The following is a 16,162-nucleotide window of genomic DNA, read 5'->3' on the forward strand; positions in this document are numbered from 1 at the left end:
CCTTTTATGTGCAGGGAAAACACAGATTTATGATGAAAGGGGTTCACAGAATCACATCCACATGTGGTGTGTTTGGTTACCAGTTACCTGCGAGCTTGTTGAGGCTCACATTTTTACACCCTTCCTGGAGAATGGCAGTTATCCACCCTGTGAATACATTTAAATCTTTCATTGTGTTATTGGCGTGGCTCCTCATCTGTAGCTCGTCTGACGGGTTATATTTAAAGATGTAAAACACAGCAGAACTGGTTTATAGTCAAACATTAAGAGCAATTCACATGCATGCATAAGCAGTGCATTTACTGGTGATTTGCGTATAAAAAGACCTACACTTTAAAAGGTGTCTGCCAAGATGAGCTCTTTAACAACTGTAAATGTCCTGCTGCTCCACACCGCGCTCTTTCTGCTCTTATCTCCTCCGTGCTCTCTTCTTATCTCCCTACCCACCTCTCAAGCTTTTCACTCTGTCCCCCACCCCCCTCGCCATCGCTGTGCTTGGTGCTGAGTGAAGGCAGCAGCTGCCAAGTCGAAGTGCCTGCTACCTGAACTGCAAAGAGAAAGCCGAGCCAGTATTTAGTGTGTATGTATGTGAGAGAGTACCAGGGGAAGCCAGCTGCCTCTGTGTTGGGCAACATGCCAGAGTGACGAGGAAGAGGCAGAATCTGACCTCCTGACCTCCAAGCAGCATCCTCTGACCGAGTTCTCAGCCTTATTCCACCTTTATTTTATTTGTTTTAATTATTCACAATGTACAGATTTACCAGGGAGGTGCACAGAGAAAATGTGGCCACATTAGCTGTAAATATTCTTAAGATTTAGATATATATTTTTGGATTTCCCACCATGCTTTGGTTTGCAGTTGTAAACAAGCCCCCACTTTTAATTCAATCAAACATGTTCACACCCAGCTGCCAGGAATGTAGATGTGTGGCTGATAGGGTGTCTTGAAAACAGTGGGGTTTCATCTTTCCCCCCACCCTGGGTGCTCTTTGAATCTCATTGGATTTAAATAATCTTATCAGACTGATGAGACGACCCAGTGTTAACAGTAGTTGGAAGTGGGGAGTGTCCTCAGGGACTTTGGATTGAGGTTTGAAACTTCTAAAACATAAATTGTGATTAAAATAATCAAAATTCTGTTACCTGTGTGTGACGTTTCTGCTCGGATGTCCCTGAAAAACATAAAATCAGTGAATTATCATGAATATTTAAAACATTTTTTAAAAATAAAACACAGATGCAATCCCCTTTTCCCATTATTTTCTGAAGGGTTTGACTGCAGTGCTAATTATAAGCCTGAATTATTATAAATAAGAATCAGGGTTTTTCCTGGCATAAACAGACCTTTTGGGAGACTGGAAGCTTGACTGTTATGGACACGAGTCTTTTTTCCCTTAACAGAGGTTTATGCATCTTCCAGTCATTTCTTGGCCACCTAATATACTAATAAACGTGTATACGTAGCTTTAGTAAAGTACATTCTACTAGTTAATTTTTTCCTTGACTTGAGTGCTGCTAATGTTTTCTTTCTAAAAGCTCTATGGGTGCTGCCAAATTACATCATTTATACCTAAGAAAAAAAAAACTAAAATATAATAAAAGTACTCTTTAATGTACAACAATACTACACATATTTCACTTAAATAGCATTAAAGTAGATTATTATTATTTTCCCTCAGCATCCTAGCATTTTGTGTTCTGATGTCTGGAAAATGTAAAAGTGTGCACCTTTTCATAATAAAAGTGGAGGAATTTGTGTGAAATCTAACTTTAAAGATGTGTTTTTCTGTATCTTTTAAGTCACCCTCGTTTCTCCCCTGGAGATTTTTTTTAATTTTATTAATTAATTATTATTATTATGTTTTTTGATTTTATTCATATCACTGATGAGACATGATGCATGTTGCAGGGCTTCATTCGGCGGCGTGCTGACGTTTTTTGCAGGAATGTGTGTGATTTGCGGGGTTTTGCGCCGGGGAGGGTGACGGGAAATGAGGCCGCCTCCCATTGAGTATAAAACCTCCCAGTCCGGCCCCACTCTTCCTCTTTCTGTTACCTGGCTTAGGGGCAGCAGCTTTGGCCGTGAAAACCCAGAAACACCGGTGAGTTTAGCTCCCATTCTTCACATAGAGAGGGACCCGGCCTCGGGCCTTTAACGGTTGTAGTTAAACGTGATTTGTTTAGGCGTTAGCATCTTCTTTGTGCTTCTTTCGTTTAATCCCAAACTTTGCTTTTTCGGTTACGTAACTTGACACTAACCTGTGGATTTAATTTTCGAGGGAATTAATCCTAAAAAATGGTAAAGGTCGTTCTCGCCTGATTGTATTTAACATGATAGTTTTTTGTGAGGTTTGTGCGTTAGTGGGTTTACTGGATGCTGTTTTTAAACTTTTGACGAAAGATTTTTTTACGAGGGAGGAGAAAATGTAGAGTGGGCAACGGGAACAAAGGAGGGCTGCAAGACCGGAGATCCGAAGATGCTTGAATGGCATTTCTTCTCTCTCCTCACTGAAACAACTGCCCGTATTTATCCGGCAACAGGTGCTTGAAGTCCGGACGAGAGAGCTTCTGAATATTTGGCGATCTTTGTAACTTTATCCGACGTGGCCCAGTGGAGTAACACGTGTCTCGGCTGGCTTGTGGCCGAGTGAGGCCTAGCAGTAGCAGCCGCCTGCTAGCGGCTAAAGCCTAGCGCCCGAGTAGCCATGGAGTTGAATTTCAGTTTTTAACTCCGTATAAATTAAAAAGACAATACGTTTCAGTAGGCTTTGTTGTTTTTCCACCGCCTTTCATTATGCCTACATGCCGGGATGGTTTCCTAATGTAACCGGGCTCAAGATGCGATAGCTTAGTTGTACATGCATGTCTGTTAACGAAGCCTAACGGGTACTTAATAGTAAGCCTAACGCAATTTTTATTTTAATTTAATCTTGCCCACAGAAACTAAAACAATGGGAAAGGAAAAGACCCACATTAACATCGTGGTCATTGGCCATGTCGACTCCGGCAAGTCCACCTCCACCGGTCACTTGATCTACAAGTGCGGAGGAATCGACAAGAGAACCATCGAGAAGTTTGAGAAGGAAGCCGCTGAGGTAAGAGCTTGTGTATTTATTTACATTTTATCCATTTTGTCTTGAAAACAGTTTCTGTTAAAAAGTCCAAGATGGCGGCGTCGGCATGCCTTCCTCTGAGCTCAACTGCCCGGCACGAGGGTGTAACAGCCGTGTGCGCGCATGCGGGGTGGGGCTTATCGCGCGCAGAGCACTGGTGGTGAATGTGCACTTTGTCTGACAGTCTGAGGCCTCCAGTGAACAGAAATCCTTAAAATTTATGCACAAAACAAAGTACAACCTGTTTGAATATGACTTGCATACACTAAGTCTTAGAAATACTTTTAATGCTTTTGGAAAATTGTGGGTTTTATGTTTGTACCTATCATAGGTGATTTAAGGTCCCTTTTTGAGGAGGGGGGCTCCTGGTAATTTGAATACTGAATGCACTTAAAATTTATATCTTAGGATCCACATTGAAATTTTCCATGTAGATATTTGGATTGTGACCTTAAATTTCATTAATTTCTTCCCGTTCAGATGGGAAAGGGCTCCTTCAAGTACGCCTGGGTGCTGGACAAACTGAAGGCCGAGCGTGAGCGTGGTATCACCATCGATATCGCTCTGTGGAAGTTCGAGACCAGCAAGTACTACGTGACCATTATTGATGCCCCTGGACACAGAGACTTCATCAAGAACATGATCACTGGTACCTCCCAGGTAAAAACAATAAGCTCCAACATGAGGATTTGACTCCTGCAAACTTCGCCTTGCAGCGGACTTGGATCTAATCTGCATCCTGGTGTTGCTTTTCAGGCTGACTGCGCTGTGCTGATCGTTGCTGCTGGTGTTGGTGAGTTCGAGGCTGGTATCTCCAAGAACGGCCAGACCCGTGAGCACGCTCTGCTGGCCTTCACTCTGGGTGTAAAGCAGCTCATCGTTGGAGTCAACAAGATGGACTCCACCGAGCCCCCCTACAGCCAGGCTCGTTTCGAGGAAATCACCAAGGAAGTGAGCGCCTACATCAAGAAGATCGGCTACAACCCCGCCGCCGTTGCCTTCGTCCCCATCTCTGGATGGCACGGAGACAACATGCTGGAGACCAGTGACAAGGTGAGGACTGCTAGCCATTCCACACATCTCAATTTGCTAATCTGAATGAACATGGACTAAACCATCAATGACTTTTGTCTGTAGATGAGCTGGTTCAAGGGATGGAAGATCGAGCGCAAGGACGGCAATGCCTCTGGAACCACCCTGCTGGAGGCTCTGGATGCCATCCTGCCACCTTCCCGCCCCACTGACAAGCCCCTCCGTCTGCCCCTGCAGGACGTCTACAAGATTGGCGGTGAGAACTGTCATAGTACTAAAAGGCTAGTATTGCACTACACCCATGTTTTTTGGTGCTTTAACAATGTTTTAATTTCTCAGGTATTGGAACTGTACCCGTCGGCCGTGTTGAAACTGGTATCATCAAGCCCGGCACCGTCGTCACCTTCGCCCCAGTCAACCTGACCACTGAGGTGAAGTCTGTGGAGATGCACCACGAGTCTCTGCCCGAGGCCGTGCCCGGTGACAACGTTGGCTTCAACGTCAAGAACGTCTCCGTCAAGGAAATCCGTCGTGGATACGTTGCTGGCGACAGCAAGAACGACCCACCTAAGGGTGCTGAGAGCTTCAACGCTCAGGTTGGTGTGGTGACAATGGTGCTGAGCGTCTTAGGGTTGGGTTATGGAATTTGCTAACTTTTAGCGTGTCCACAGGTCATCATCCTGAACCACCCCGGTCAGATCGCTGCAGGCTATGCCCCTGTGCTAGATTGCCACACTGCCCACATTGCTTGCAAGTTCAGCGAGCTGGTTGAGAAGATCGACCGTCGTTCTGGCAAGAAGCTTGAGGACAGCCCCAAGTTCGTCAAATCCGGAGATGCCGCCATTGTCAAACTGATCCCACAGAAGCCCATGGTTGTGGAGTCCTTCTCCAACTACCCTCCCCTCGGTAAGTTTGCTTCCCAGAAGCCCTACTTGATTTGACTAGGCATAATGTACAGCAGCTAACCCCACCTTTCCCCTGCTCCTATTTCAGGTCGTTTCGCCGTGCGTGACATGAGGCAGACAGTGGCTGTCGGTGTCATCAAGTCTGTTATCCCCAAGGAAGTGTCTGGAAAGACAACCAAGGCTGCAGAGAAGGCTCAGAAGGGCAAGAAATGAATGGCCGTTCAGGGAATCCATCAACAAGACGTGTGCTGGCAGCAGCGGGCAACATCTTCCCTTACATCTTCCTCCCACCCTGGATCATCCTCGCTGAGGCACAGCTCTATACTCAAGGACTGGCTTATGCTGATTAAAACCCATCGCAAGAGTTTTCGCAGGAAAAAGAACTCTATGGCATTGTCACTTACCTGAATCACATGACAGTGCCTCTTCTCAGTTGAGTTTAAGTTGGAAATGATTTAGAACTGTATCTCAATGTTAAAATGCCACATTTGATTGGAAAGAAGCTGCTGGTAACTAATAAAATATTGTCTCCGAAAAAATTGAAATTGGCTTGTCTGTATCCTTCAGTTGCAGCTGGTATGACAGGCGAGCCTCTGTCATGTGCTGCAGCTGTTTTTTATCCATGCTATTTGTGTCCAGTGATGCACTTGTCATCCAATCGCCTCCATAGGAGATATGCCACCCCAGCCAATAGCACCCCTTATTTTAGTCTGACACACAGCAAGAGCAATGCACATCCCTCCCTCTCCTCTAGTTCGGTATATAAACACCGGAGAGATCACGCTCTGTCCTTTTTTTGCCTCTGCTCGAAATCTCTGGACGTCTTGGTAGTTGCTGGACACAGGTTGGTGAATTTAATTTAAAATGCAGCTATTGGAGCTAAATTTTTAGCATTGATGCATTTCCACAAAAGCTGGGGTAGTAGAGGGCTTAAATCCTTTAAATCATCAACTGATGGCTAGAGCCAGAAACCTTAGTAATCCATTCAGTGAAACGTAGCATTAAGAATTCTCATTGAAAGGTTTAAAACGTGCCAGCTCACCTTATTTGCTTCTCCTGGCTCGTTTTAGCCTGTCTGGCTCACTTGTAAGGGTCCACATCAGGATTTTTAGGCAGGCGCTGGGGACAGATGTCAAAAACGAGTTGCCAGGTTGTTTCTGCCAGTCATGGTAGCCCTGTTCTTTCTACCTGCGTGAACGCGCGCATTGACTCTCAATGCTGTATGTTCGGGTGCGCGCTTGCATCAGTTGACAACATGGCGGCTCCGCGCTCCCGACGGGTGCAACATGGAGGAGAGGAGCCGGTTTTCATCCAGCACGCACATGGCGTGTGACTCATCAGCGTCCCACCTCGATGTCCTCAATGTTTATAGATGGTGTCCTTTATTTAAAAAAAAGAGGAAGAAAAAGCACCCCCTCCCCAATAGTCTCTTATGTTCAAAACGTATATTAGCATACTGCAGCCATTTACAATTCATACGACTTTGCGTATTTTTTGTTGCGCAAGGACCGCCTAGCTAACATTACTTAACCTCTAATGCCGCAGTTACAGCAAAGTGGAAAGAAACAGTTTATTACTACATTTTGACAAGTTAATTTTCAATTTAATTGGCTTCATAAAACTCCTGGGGAATGACCAAGAACAAGGCCTGTGAGATAAATTGGAGCCTGAATTATTTCATTTTATTAAACACGAATCCCCCATTAATTTAATAACTGCAGAAAAACAGGGATCCTTAACGTTCGGTGAAGGCAATGAGCCACAATGGCGTTCACTGGGCTCACACCATTTTGGGGACAACTACTATTATATATGGCACATTATGTATTTGAAAAGTGGAAATGACTGCTCTTCATGTTGTTTAAAAACAGTAAATCGAAATGGGAAAGGAAAAGACCCATATTAACATCGTGGTCATCGGACATGTCGACTCCGGCAAGTCCACCACCACCGGTCACCTGATCTACAAGTGCGGAGGAATCGACAAGAGAACCATCGAGAAGTTTGAGAAGGAAGCCGCTGAGGTGGGTGACTGCGGCCTAATCTTAAGCTTTTTACCGCATAAACACTGTATGGGATATAACAGTGAGACTCTGAGGTAAAATGCCATAACAGTAGACGGTGGGGTGTGGTGGAATAACTGTTCAATGATATTATTTGGGTAAAACCGCCATCTACTGTTAAAAAATACACACTGCCCTCAAGCGCAAAATACGCATAAAGATTTAAATGTTAGGTTAATTTATGTCGTGCAAAATAAGAGTTAAAATCTTGCTTGTATATAATTATATATTTAAGATTGCGCAACATTTTAGGGGAAATTGAATTAATTAAACATTGAAAGTGAAATTTATTAAACATTCAATTCATTTTTTAATATAGCGACAAATCACTGCTTTCCCCTTAAGGTGGTTTATAATCTAATGTAAAGACCATACAATATCATTATACATGATATATATCATGAAAATTATATCTGTTATAATTTTTTACTTGTATATTATAACATGAAATGTTCCAATAACCAATGTTTTTGGATACATTCTGTATTCTACGATAGGACTAGGATGAATACAGGATATTAGCACTGAAACCTAGGGCTCAGTAAGGCACAGACATTGAAGGATGCCAAAGAATGCTTAGCAGACCTTGAACACAAGAATTTAACAAAGACAAACACAAGGCAGAAAAATGCAGCATTTTCATAAGAAAACCTGTTTTAATCAATTCACAAACCATACAAAAACATACAGAAACTATTCTGGTTGACTGTTTAACCTTAACACAGTAATTTTACTGCAGCATATACCTCTGAAAACGCTGCAACCAGATTAACAGAATCAACCTTTTCGGGATGTACTTCTGTTAAACAAGCTAACTCAGATTGTCTGTCTAGCATAGTTGCATAATCACCCCTTAAAAAGCTCATTATGAGCCAGTTAAAAGGTGATTTTACCTTTTCAGATTAAGGGATTAACTGGAGTTTAGTATTTGTATTTTTTCAAAGGTTCAAGGTCATGAACACTGTGGTGAAGGATGCTTGTATTTCTATAAGATTAACAATAAATTAAAATAGGAAAGTAAAATTCTCTAAATTCAGTTCTGATAAAGCTGGACTTCAGTTTTCTCAGATCTATGAATAAAACCGATTAAATAAAATCTCTTCTGTTAAACCTTTCTGACTGATTCTTCCCTCTACTTTGCTTTTTGTGGTTCAGATGGGAAAGGGCTCCTTCAAGTACGCCTGGGTGCTGGACAAACTGAAGGCCGAGCGTGAGCGTGGTATCACCATCGATATCGCTCTGTGGAAGTTCGAGACCAGCAAGTACTACGTGACCATTATTGATGCCCCTGGACACAGAGACTTCATCAAGAACATGATCACTGGTACCTCCCAGGTAAAAACAATAAGCTCCAACATGAGGATTTGACTCCTGCAAACTTCGCCTTGCAGTGGACTTGGATCTAATCTGCATCCTGGTGTTCATTTTCAGGCTGACTGCGCTGTGCTGATCGTTGCTGCTGGTGTTGGTGAGTTCGAGGCTGGTATCTCCAAGAACGGCCAGACCCGTGAGCACGCCCTGCTGGCCTACACTCTGGGTGTAAAGCAGCTCATCGTCGGAGTCAACAAGATGGACTCCACCGAGCCCCCCTACAGCCAGAAGCGTTTTGAGGAAATCACCAAGGAAGTGAGCGCCTACATCAAAAAGATCGGCTACAACCCCGCCACGGTTGCCTTCGTCCCCATCTCCGGATGGCACGGAGACAACATGCTGGAGCCCAGTGACAAGGTGAGGGATTCAAACACACCCCAGTGTAGACGTCTGCTCGAAGAGTCTTTCTCTTCACTTCCTCTCATTTTCTACACTTTAGATGGCCTGGTTCAAGGGCTGGAAGATCGAGCGCAAGGAAGGCGGAGCCACAGGCACCACCCTGCTGGAGGCTCTGGACTCCATCATGCCACCTTCCCGCCCCACCGACAAACCTCTGCGTCTGCCCCTGCAGGACGTCTACAAGATTGGCGGTAAGTAAAGCCACACAGCACCCTGTAAAACCAGTAAGTCATCACGCGTCTCAAGGAAAAGGTAAAACCCGTGTCTCTTCCCACTCGTGGCTGGCTCCAAAAGCGAGTCAGTGCCCGCAAACTCCCATTTTTAAATGCCTACAGTAAAAAACTACCTCTAAAGGTAGTTTTAAAAAAGTAATTTATTTGGATTTGGTTAAAGTTTAAAGTTAAGAGGTGTGATTGCTGAGATTGACACAGATTTATTGTTGACTTCCTGACCTCACTTCCACTAATCGGTGTCTGGACTGGACCTTCAGACCCTGTTTGTGCTTTTTGTGCCTTCTGGAACATTTTTAATGCAATAATTTGAATAATGATACGACTTGCTGTGTGGTAAAAACCATCCAAGTTTATGCTTTTAATTAGTTTATTATTCTTTTATTATATACAGATTTGCATCTGTGCAGTGCACCTGCAGAGTTTATGGATAACTTTTAATGGTTTTTGGACTCTCAAAACTAATATAGCTGCAAACAAAACACAAATAGTCTGACTCCGACAACCGCTCTGTTCCTCTACTCTGAAATCACCAGCAACAAGCTTATTAATTTCCCTCATTGCCGTTTCAGAGCTGTAGCATCAGCATCGTTCTCCTCAGTAGTATCTGAGCACCAGCAGGAAATAATGAAAATACTTAAACAATCTAAAGGTCGAACTTGCTGTCATTACGTTTGCCGACCCCAGCTGCAGGATTGCGTGAGTGTAATGTAGAGCTGATTGTTATGAGAGTCAAAGATGGACAGAAGCAGTACAAATATTTCAGGGGTTTTCTATTTTATGTTTTTTGTTTTGTCACAACAGAAATAACAAAGAAATACCTTATAACAGGATCTGATTGCTGATTTGATGATTGTAAAAGTAACAAAATCACTGGCAAATCACTCGTTGTGTTCATTTTTACGACAAAAAAAGTAATCTAAATACTTTGCAGTGCTGTTTTGTATTGTGTTACATCCAGTGCTTTTAAGAGTGATTAATAAGAAAACTGTAAAACCTCCTTCATAAACATCTTGGGTAGTTTGAAATAATATATCAGGAAAAGCAAAGAGGATATTTAATTATGAAAATCTTGTCACCTCAGTTTAGTTGATAACATTAAAGCCACGTTAGATTCCAGAATCAAAACACCCTACTTTTATTGTTTTAAGTTGTTTAAGCTTTATTTATCTTTAACTATTAAAATGTATTTCTTTGTTTATATGTTTTTGGACTATTTTATTTCTTTACTGCTGCTATTATTTTAAATTCTATGAAGCTTCTTCTACCTCTGGTTTTACAGGACTTACAAATGTAATTTTATTATTAATACTAAAAACAGTACACAATAAAAACCCAGCCGCCTCTTCCTCACTGTTTTAAGTGTTTAACCAATCAGATCAGTCTTTATTTACAAAAGCAGAAAAGCTTGAATACTAAAAAAAAAGACAAGTCAGATATGGAGGAGCGCTGACTTCTCTCCCTTCCGTCAGGTATCGGAACCGTTCCCGTCGGCCGTGTTGAGACCGGTATCCTGAAGCCCGGCATGGTCGTCACTTTCGCTCCCCCCAACCTGACCACAGAGGTGAAGTCCGTGGAGATGCACCACGAGTCTCTGTCTGAAGCTCTGCCCGGTGACAACGTCGGCTTCAACGTCAAGAACGTCTCCGTCAAGGAAATCCGCCGTGGAAACGTGGCCGGCGACAGCAAGAACGACCCACCCCAGGCTGCGGAGAACTTCACCGCCCAGGTAAGCATAAAGAAAAGATTAAACATGTGATAATAAACATGCACACAGTTATTTTTGTAGATTATACATGAAGCAGGTACACAGCAACACTTCAGTATAATGCTTTACGCTGCTTAAATCCAAACTAATCTCAGGGCCACCCATAAATACATACATTTAAAATGAAATAGTTTCTTCTTATTAATTCACTGATTCCTTTCAGTCTTCCGATGGTTTCCATGTTAAGAGTGATTCCCCATTTATTTATTTATTTATCAGGAAAGACTCTGGCCAAGAAGGCACATCATTACTTTACCTCTGCCTCCTGACAGCCCCTACTCCAGTCTAAGTTCTTTAGAAGTAATTTCATTCTTTAATGTCGATATTTGTTGATAATTGTGAACTAATTCACAAAACTGAAAATGAAGCCTTTCTGTTAACAGGTTAATGATAAATGACTTCTCGTGGCTTACCTGCAGCATCTGCAGGCCCCACCAGTGTACCACAGCCCTGATTTCGGGAATCAGCTCACCCAGTTTGTAAATCAATCATGATTTATTAGTTACACATTTTAACCACTGAGCATTAAAGGGGATCTTTATCAGTTCAATGTAAAGAGCGCTTTGTTTTCTTTAGAGCTGTCAAAGGTTTGAGAAACATCGTTTGTTTTGCTGTTTTAAGGTTTGTCTTGGGCTTTATTTGTCCTGTTTCCCATACCTGCATATGGAAAAAACAAACTGACCACTAAATAATGGCTGACAAACAAATAAAAGCAAAAACAAAATACAGGTGGACCCCTGCTGGATTGTGAAGGTACTGCAGGCAAGAGGTCCTTCACAAATAAATAAATAGCTTTTGTTTGAAAAGTTTTAAACCAAGTAAATCATATAGTGTCTATTACCTATTTTGACACTTTTGAATTAAAATGTAATTTTTTAATTACTCATTTATCTGATTTTTTTTTAATCTGAAAACTATGGTATGCCTCATCACTGTTTATGTCTACATTTATTCAGGTAAAAAATGACAGAATTACATGACTGTCTATCCTATTCTGAGGCGAAGTCTCCCGATAGTAGAGAAAAAAATCAGCAAGTGGAGTCCTTATTTAATGTAGTCCAAGTATTTCCACTTAGGCCTCTTAGCTGTGATTAAACCAAGCATGAGTACGAGAATTTAAACCAGTTTGTTTAAAAGCACATCTTCATCGACAGATATCCCCCTAAGAAAAGCTGCACAGAAAACTAAAAATGTTAAAGTTGAAGGAAATGTTTTTGGAGCTTAATCCAGAAAGGAATACAATCCTGGATAGCCCCCCCCCCCCCCCCTCCTCATTTCGGTTATTTCTGTCACAAATAGAAGTCCAGTAATAAACTGAGGAAGGATATTTATCTCGAAGTACATCACTTCCCTCATTTCTCCCGTCATAGGTCATCATCCTGAACCACCCCGGCCAGATCGCCCAGGGTTACGCCCCCGTGCTGGACTGCCACACCGCTCACATCGCCTGCAAATTCAGTGAGCTCAAAGAGAAGATTGACCGTCGTTCTGGCAAGAAGCTTGAGGACAACCCCAAGGCTCTGAAGTCAGGAGATGCCGCCATCATCACCATGGTGCCTGGAAAACCCATGTGTGTCGAGAGCTTCTCCCAGTACCCTCCCCTTGGTGAGTAAAAACGCTGTTTGTCTCGAAGATAATTATGTGTCAGCCTTTCCTTTAAAGCTGCAGTAACAGTGCAGTCGTGGTTAAGATTACTGTGTGCTTGGAATGTTACATCAGGTCGGTTTGTGAGTGTTTCCGTCAATTATTTTGGGTTTTATGGTAATTTTATTATCGAGTGAAATTAATTGAAGCTTCATCATGACAAAGTTTGTGTTTTTGGGGTGCTCATTGTGGCCCAAAAAAAAAAATTTCAGCACCCTGGGCCTTTAAAGGGGTCACATCCAGCTCCATATTTGAAAGTATGGTCAGGTTTAACAATATATCTGCTACTTGAGATCATTTAACCTCATGTGATCTGTCATGATTAATAGAATAGAATAGATCTTTATTGTCACTGTTACAAGAACAGTGAAACACAGTTTGGTATCTCTCCGTTAGCAGCATATAGAAATTTAACATTAAAATTCCTTCAGAATAAGAGAAAAAAAACAAAACAAAAAAAAGAGAAACAAAAAAAATGGACTTGAAGTTTAAGAGGTGCCTACACAGTGAATGTATGTAACAACGTAAGTGTCTACACAGAAATGTACAAGGTATATACAAGTTATATATGCTATATAAAAGAGCAGGTGCAATATAGGGTGCAATGTGATGGCAGTGAACTTTGAGTAAGAGCTAGGACTAGAGGTAGGAATGCTGGTTGCATTATACTACAATAAATGCAGTTTATAAATACAGTGAAAATGTCCATAAATGTTAACAGCACAGTTAACCGTTAACCTTCAATCAGGGTGGAAGTAGGGCATGTTTCTATTGAGCCTGTTTGTCTTTGACCTGATTGACCTGTAGCGTTTATCAGAGGGGGGGGGGGATGTCCAGGTGCGACAGGTCCTTGATGATGATACTGCTTCTCCGCTGAAGTCTGCCAGTATAAATGTCTCCACCCGCTGCAGTTTTCTCTTGTCCTCCACGGTACAGCAGTTAAACCAGAGTGTACAGCAGTAGGTCAGAAGGTGGTGGAGCGGTAGAAGTTGATTAGCAGTCAGTTTTGGTCTAATTGGGCCCTGATGCAGCTTCCTGACAAAGTACATTCTTTGTTGTGGTTTTCCTACCTGATGGAAAATGTTTGTGGAGCAGGTAATGTTGGCCGAGATATGGACCCCAGGGAACCTAAAGCTTTCTACCCTTTCTATCCCTTCCCATCAATGTAGAGGGCGGAGTGCTCAGATTGCTTTGTTCGTCTGAAGTCGATTACTCCTTGGCCTTGGCTGTGTTCACATGTAGGTTGTTGTTGTCACCTATTAAATGTTACAGCAAATATTTCTGGCACAACTTCACCTACTTCCAAGGTGCGTGAAGAGGATGAAAAAGTCACAAAGAGGAATGATCTAACCAGCCCTGTTGCAAGACACTTCAATGATAAACATCCAGATTCACCTCTATTCTTTCTAGGCATTGAAGCCATTAAACTAAACCAAAGAGGTGGTAATATTAATTTTATCCAGAAAAAACAGAGAAGCATTTTGGATATTCGGTTTTAAGAGTCTGCACCCTAGAGGCATGAATGAAGATTTTTCTATCAATGAGTTTTTGTGAACTGTACCCTTTTTTAAATTCTTTTTTACCAGTTACTTTGCTCTGTCAATCATTCTCGCATGGGTAATGTTTATCTATTTATTTATTTATATTTATTTTTTCAATAAAAGAAGGAGTAGCATTCTAGATGTCTAGCATTCTGTCTTTCTACAAATGTTTTTCCATGTGATGATGTCCTCTTTTTTTTAATCTAACTGCTGCACTGACTTCTTTTTGAATTAATTTTTTTTCTTTTTAATTGTTTTTTGTATATTTGTAATATTCTTATTATGTATTTCATGCATGTATTTTAAGACAGGTGGGGATTATGTCTCCTCACCCCCGTCTTCATCATTAATGACTTAGTCCAGTAGCCGACCTAGTCCACAAGCCAAAACTTGTTGGTCAGGCAATAAAGTTGTTTCTCTTCCCTTCAAGCGTTGCTGGAGTTCCTGTATTGTGACCTATTAAATGTTGCACAATATTCTTTAGTCTAAGGAGCTTGGAAAGAAAAGCGTCTGGACTTCTTTAAGTTGCTTGAAGACGCTTCACCTCGTCTTAATGGGCCCCCTAATGATCCTCTACCTAATCATCGAGCCAGGTGTGAAAACGGGTGTAGGTCACCATCAGCCAAGGTTTCGGGTGAGCTCATTGTGAAACCTAGCCCCACCCCATCATGTGATTTCCTGAGGTCAAATGGCCCAAGATATGAGTGGGCGTTAAGGCGTCTGGGAAGGGATCTCAAAACTGGATTATAGATGGCAGACAGTTTTTTGTTGTAAGCCACCGCCTCTGTTCAAAGATGGTCGCTCACAGTGGACATAGATCGCTTCTTTCACTCCTCTTTCAAACCATCTGTCTTTTCTGTCCAAAATGTGAACATTTGTGTCCTTGAAAGAGTGACCTTTGACCTTTAGATGCAGATGGACAGCCGAGTCTTGTCCCGTGGAGGTGGCTCTTCTATGTTGTGCCATACGAACCTTCACAGACATATTCTTTAATGTAGTTATAACCTGTTATAACTGTTGTTATAACCCATTATGAGACTTAACCAAGCTGTCTTTTGAATTGTGAAGTTCAAACTTAACAACTTTTTAAGGTTTTGTTTCAAGCCTCTCATTGACTCCTCTCTCCTGTTACTCCCTCTTCCTCTCAGGCCGCTTTGCCGTGCGTGACATGAGGCAGACCGTTGCCGTTGGCGTCATCAAGTCCGTCGAGAAGAAGGTTGCCAGCGGTGGAAAGGTCACCAAGTCCGCACAGAAAGCCGACAAAAAGAAATGAATCCTCGTGCAGGAGGTCCACCGACAAGTCGCGTCTCAGCAGCAGCGGGCCGCCCCATCCTCCCTTCCCCCCTTCCATCCAGCGCCGTCTTCTCTGAGGCAGAGCTCTCTACTCAAGGACTGGCTTATGCTGATTAAAACCCATCGGAAGAGTTTCCGTAGGAAAGGAAGGTTCGTGCCTTCAAGGGAAAACTACCATCATGATTACATTTAAACCAAAACAATAAAAATCTCAAACATTGCCAAATGAAAACGCCTCTTTTGTGTTTATTGACTGCAGACAGTGGCAGCACTGGTTCTTTTATGCACTTTTCTGCTCTACCTGAGCACTCAAACACTTCATACATGCCTCATTCACCCATTCATACCAGCATTTTGCTCTATGCTTCAGTGCTTTCTATCTCCCATTTAGTATCTTGCCAAAAGGATATTTGGCATACAGCGCCGAGCAGAGGGCATCGGGTCAAACAGGTGGTGGGCGGGGTGCAAGGGGTCACCTGTGATGGCCCTGGTTTTCCAGACACAGGAGGATTTGGCGATGGCATCCAGGGGTGACTTAGGCCTCTCAATGATTTCTTGGGTGGTTTTAATTACTCTCAGTGGCAGCAAAAAATACGGACATTCTGTACTTAAGTAGCAGTATAAATGCTACTCATAAAAATACTCCAGTAAAACTTATAGTACTGATTCAAGTACAGGCTCTGAAATGTACTCAAAGTAAGAAATAAAAGTAGCTCTTTGTAGGACGTTTCTATTTTTGTGCAAACTAACTGAACCTTGTGTTATAATTATGATAAAATAATATCAGCAGATGGGAACTGTCA

General features: G+C 42.4%; 2 protein-coding genes and 1 long non-coding RNA gene across 3 annotated transcripts in view; 2 read left to right on the forward strand and 1 right to left on the reverse strand.

Moving 5' to 3' along the window:
- LOC102205828 (uncharacterized) overlaps window positions 1–3,587 on the reverse strand; it is a 4,096-nt gene extending 509 nt beyond the window's left edge. Inside the window, exons 1-3 of the long non-coding RNA XR_311910.1 lie at window positions 3,120–3,587; window positions 1,144–1,172; window positions 88–547 (exon numbers count right to left, since the gene is read on the reverse strand). This is a non-coding gene — a long non-coding RNA (uncharacterized LOC102205828). The remainder of the gene's footprint in view (window positions 1–87; window positions 548–1,143; window positions 1,173–3,119) is intronic.
- LOC102205551 (elongation factor 1-alpha) lies at window positions 2,021–5,279 on the forward strand. Its single transcript, XM_005739804.1, has 8 exons — window positions 2,021–2,102; window positions 2,941–3,095; window positions 3,594–3,773; window positions 3,870–4,166; window positions 4,251–4,401; window positions 4,485–4,741; window positions 4,817–5,051; window positions 5,139–5,279. The coding sequence occupies exons 2-8, from the start codon at window positions 2,952–2,954 to the stop codon at window positions 5,261–5,263; spliced, it is 1,389 nt and encodes a 462-aa protein (XP_005739861.1). The 5' UTR covers window positions 2,021–2,102; window positions 2,941–2,951; the 3' UTR covers window positions 5,264–5,279.
- A 531-nt stretch (window positions 5,280–5,810) lies between these two features.
- Window positions 5,811–15,591, forward strand: LOC102205261 (elongation factor 1-alpha). The gene is made up of 8 exons (XM_005739803.1): window positions 5,811–5,894; window positions 6,922–7,074; window positions 8,269–8,448; window positions 8,545–8,841; window positions 8,924–9,074; window positions 10,586–10,842; window positions 12,252–12,486; window positions 15,215–15,591. The coding sequence occupies exons 2-8, from the start codon at window positions 6,931–6,933 to the stop codon at window positions 15,337–15,339; spliced, it is 1,389 nt and encodes a 462-aa protein (XP_005739860.1). The 5' UTR covers window positions 5,811–5,894; window positions 6,922–6,930; the 3' UTR covers window positions 15,340–15,591.
- The last annotated feature ends 571 nt before the right edge of the window (window positions 15,592–16,162 follow it).

Source organism: Pundamilia nyererei, unplaced genomic scaffold (genome assembly GCF_000239375.1).
Source record: "Pundamilia nyererei isolate P.nyererei 1_Seehausen unplaced genomic scaffold, PunNye1.0 scaffold00093, whole genome shotgun sequence".
NCBI classification, from domain to species: Eukaryota; Metazoa; Chordata; class Actinopteri; order Cichliformes; family Cichlidae; genus Pundamilia; species Pundamilia nyererei.

What these genes read in the sequence shown, in the direction of transcription:
- LOC102205551 (XM_005739804.1), top strand. Translation starts at nt 2,952, where the DNA reads ATGGGAAAGGAAAAGACCCACATTAACATCGTGGTCATTGGCCATGTC. An exon ending in TTGAGAAGGAAGCCGCTGAG is followed by an intron (nt 3,096 to 3,593) that starts GTAAGAGCTTGT and finishes CTTCCCGTTCAG; the next exon opens with ATGGGAAAGGGCTCCTTCAA. An exon ending in CTCCAACTACCCTCCCCTCG is followed by an intron (nt 5,052 to 5,138) that starts GTAAGTTTGCTT and finishes CTCCTATTTCAG; the next exon opens with GTCGTTTCGCCGTGCGTGAC.
- LOC102205261 (XM_005739803.1), top strand. Translation starts at nt 6,931, where the DNA reads ATGGGAAAGGAAAAGACCCATATTAACATCGTGGTCATCGGACATGTC. An exon ending in GGACGTCTACAAGATTGGCG is followed by an intron (nt 9,075 to 10,585) that starts GTAAGTAAAGCC and finishes CCCTTCCGTCAG; the next exon opens with GTATCGGAACCGTTCCCGTC. An exon ending in CTCCCAGTACCCTCCCCTTG is followed by an intron (nt 12,487 to 15,214) that starts GTGAGTAAAAAC and finishes TCTTCCTCTCAG; the next exon opens with GCCGCTTTGCCGTGCGTGAC.